Source organism: Gavialis gangeticus, unplaced genomic scaffold (assembly GCF_001723915.1).
Source record: "Gavialis gangeticus isolate Ggan-Ray unplaced genomic scaffold, GavGan_comp1, whole genome shotgun sequence".
Lineage (NCBI taxonomy): Eukaryota > Metazoa > Chordata > Crocodylia > Gavialidae > Gavialis > Gavialis gangeticus.
This window is the reverse complement of record NW_017729033.1, coordinates 62,970,551-62,974,191: the sequence shown is the minus strand read 5'-3', so window position 1 is coordinate 62,974,191 and position 3,641 is coordinate 62,970,551. Positions and strand designations below refer to the sequence as shown.

Sequence of the window (3,641 nt, the reverse complement as noted above, 5' to 3'; positions counted from 1 at the left end):
AAGAGAGAGAAAGGAGGAAAAGAGGGAAGGACAGAAGGCTGCAGAAGAAGGGGCAAAGAGGCCACCAAGCTTTGAGAAATAACAAGAAGCTTATGTTCTATAATCTATCCCCAGAAATGGAAAATAAGAAAAAAAAAATGCATCAATGCTTGCACAGCTAAAAGGGGCTAACAAACAAAACGTATCATACTGAACAGCTCAAGTACTTTGAGATGTCAAGGACTGAAATCTTTTCTTACATCTCTTTAAATAAAGATAATCAGCAGTAATAAAGCAACTGACTTCTTGCAGATCACTACTCTGGGGATGCAACTCAAATTGGCTTGTAGATGACAGGCAGCCAAATGTATCTGGGTTATCAACTAAAAACCATTCAGAACCAAGAAACAAGCAGATTGAAAAAAGTTGCTTCCTGAAGTTTTTCTTCATGCCACTGTCTTCAGAATGAGTTGGAGAGCCACTGACCTAGAAATTAAATTTTCACAAAAGCTGCACAGGTTTAGTTTTTTTAAAGATCATTTTGGTTAAACCAATGCAAACAGTCACCTGGTCTTTCTTAATTTGATGAATCTTTGCCTATAATCATCTTTGTTTACTTTACCAAGGAGCTGGCTTACATTTGCTGTAAAACCAGGTTTAAATTACCAGTAAGGAATTTGCACCAGCCCATACTCAATTTAAAGAGACAGAAGTAGGCAGATTAGGCTGCACAGCAGCCTAGGAGTGGCAAGGGTCTAGAATGAGGGAGCAACCTTTTGTAAAATGAAGTTTAAAACATATAAAGTGGCTTGTTCCACAAGGTACTTGTGGATATAAATACAAAAGAAGTAGGGTGGAAAGCAAGATACCACTTCAGGTACAGGCTGGAAGGGTCAATTGAGATGCAATTTGAACCTAATTCATGTTAGTGTTAACCTCCATATATAACTACAGTTAATCTTGGTCTCAGATTAAGAATCAATTATGTGTGCATCACTTTTATGCAACAGCATAACACAGTAGGAAGTTCCTATGCATTAACCATCTTAAAAAACAACCAACAATGCTTACCGACAATATGGATTTCTACGGGAGGAATAACGCAGTGTAAGAAATCGATAGTAAATGAAGGGCTGAAGCAGGCTTCCCTGGCCACTGCAAGGAGAAAATAAGTGTTCAAATTATTGTCAATTTACATTTCCTATTAGAAAAAAGCAGAAGCTTCATCTTTTGAAAACATGAGCAGCAAGTGGACACAATGATACAGAGAATTCAGGAAGGTGCAGGCCTAGTTTATGGCACGCCTGCCACAGAGGTTGGCCCCCACTGCTTTAAAGTTAGTAGCTATAAGTCATGTTCCAGCTAGCTTTGGTGCAAGCCTTATTCCCTTCCCAAACATTCAATTTATGTTGTGCTATGGATTTGACTCAAATGGGGATCCAAGTAGTCTCCAGTACCCATAAACCTCAGGAGATTACCACCCCTTGCAGAGAAGTTGTATAAGAAAACAAACAAAACACAGAACTCCAAGAGATCATACTATGCTTCAAAAAGCCTCAAACAATGCAGGACAGACAGATCTTCATTTACTCAAGCCAGTTTTGTCTTACATATGCTAGAGTTCTTATTTGACTTGTTTTTTCAGCCTGCTAAACTGATGAACTCTATTTGTTACATGCAATTCTTCAGAGGATCTCTCAAAATGTCCAATACCCCCCCTCCACAAAACAGATCTACTCTATGAAAACTCATTCCTGAAAATAGCTGCCTGATGTAGCCAGAAAGAAGGGGGAGGAGGAGGAGAAGAGGAGAACACCACCATTCACAAAAACAAAAAAAAAGGGGGGGGGGGGGGGAAAAAGGGAAAACCCCCCCATTCAAAAAAAAAAAAAAAAAAAAAAAAAAAAGAGTGCCACCTACACAAGAAGGATCTGGTTCCTTTTCTAAAGTTCAAAACAAAGCCAATCAGGTGCTACTATAATGCAAAAATAGTGGAGGCCACATTCAGGATAAGGATCCCATTGTGTTAAAACCCTACACAGTAAAAGATTTCATAGACATTAGGGCTAGAAGGGACCTCGGAAGATCATCGAGTCCAGCCCCCCACCCAAAGGGCAGGAAGTCAGCTGGGGTCATAGGATCCCAGCAAGATAAGCATCCAATTTGCTCTTGAAGGTTTGATTTTGCCTGAAGGGTACATGTGGTTAGAAGTCTGTATCTGCATGGATCTCTGCTTACAATCTTAACAGGTAGGCTTGAATCTCCTAACCAGAAGTTAAAGGGGACTTTGTAGTTCATTGAAGGGTCAGGACCTTAGGTCATAACTCTTCAGCAAGTCACACTTATTTCTGCTAGCATGGTTCCTAGCACAGCAAATTCCTAATACAGAGGTAACTTTATCAAGAGAGGCTTTAAGCTTCATCGTGTCAAGTTTATGCTCTTAAGCTTATATTTTACTACTCCTAGGTCACACCATGACTAGACAAAATTCATGGGCCTATTCGTCCAATAAAAAGACAGAGGCCAAGTCTGTTTCCCAATACCAATTCTACTGGTAAGATGGCATGAACAATTTGATGTCATGGAACATAAGCTAAATCGGAGGGGGGCAACCACACATGCAGAACATTGAATTTGGTCTCTATAAACAACCTTAGGCCCTGGTCCAGCAACTGGCACCACATAAGCCAAGACCCCTGTACCCACGCAGAAGTCAAAGACTGGAGCTGAGGAAGGACTTGGGAGTGCAGAGGTAAATGTCAGGGAGGGGGATGATTACCACAATCTTACCTGAAAAGCATAAAAACTGTGGCTGGCATCAGGAAAATTTCATTGCAAGCAATGAATTTTAGAATATTCTGCTGATTAGCATTTAGCTTGTCTAAGAGATTTCTCAGAAAGGGGAAGCTATTTGAACCTCTCGCCTTAAAGAAAAGGAAATATATAGTTAGAAAAAGGTAAAATAAGCTCTGCTTCTCCAACTCTAGTTATATTCCAGTGTTTCTCTCAGCCTGAAGTAATTCAAATAAAGGTAGCCATTCTGTTTTAAAAGTGACCACACAAATTATTTCTCCATAGAGTACTCCAAATATAGGGTCCCCCCCACCCTCCTTCCCATCTACAGTGGGGGGGGGGTTGTTTTTTAAAACCATATACATTTTAATAATTTGTGAAGAAAATAAATTTTAATATCCTTCAAGACAGGCAAATAAAATATACTTCTATTGTTATTCTAGATGATAGAAGGGAAGGCATGAGGTTTTGGGGAAAGAGACGTTTTCATTTCAGCTCCAGATGCCTCAAAGAGGAACAGACCACCTTGTTCCATCCATCAAGATGAAAACAAAACAAGTGTATCATTAGTGTATGTCTCCACTGAAGACTGGAATGATATTTAAGAAGTGTTTAAGCATCTTCTCTTACTATAAACACAAGAAAGCAAGGAGTGTAGGGCTGAAAGACAGCCACTTAATCTTAAAATGAAGCAGGAAGGTAAAAATCACACTCTCACAATGTAAATATCATTTTAAAATATCTGTTTAACCTCCTCTAATTATATTGTTTAAATGGTTAACCAGTAACAACAGCTCTGACAGCTGCTGCTGAGAGCCCCTCCTAGGCCCCTTGGATGGGGGGGGGGGGGGGGGGGGGGGGGGGCGGGG

The 3,641-nt window shown here is 40.1% G+C and overlaps 1 protein-coding gene and 1 long non-coding RNA gene across 3 annotated transcripts in view; one reads left to right on the top strand and one right to left on the bottom strand.

The window, feature by feature from the left end:
• Positions 1-746, top strand: part of LOC109303871 — a 17,959-nt gene extending 17,213 nt beyond the window's left edge. For both annotated transcript variants that reach the window (XR_002099252.1, XR_002099251.1), the window contains one exon: positions 292-746. This is a non-coding gene — a long non-coding RNA (uncharacterized LOC109303871). The remainder of the gene's footprint in view (positions 1-291) is intronic.
• TMEM33 (transmembrane protein 33) overlaps positions 1-3,641 on the bottom strand; it is a 13,371-nt gene that overhangs the window by 2,540 nt on the left and 7,190 nt on the right. The window contains exons 5-6 of the mRNA XM_019526222.1: positions 2,770-2,903; positions 1,051-1,134 (exon numbers count right to left, since the gene is read on the bottom strand). Of these exons, the coding sequence (XP_019381767.1) occupies positions 1,051-1,134; positions 2,770-2,903 (218 nt within the window). The remainder of the gene's footprint in view (positions 1-1,050; positions 1,135-2,769; positions 2,904-3,641) is intronic.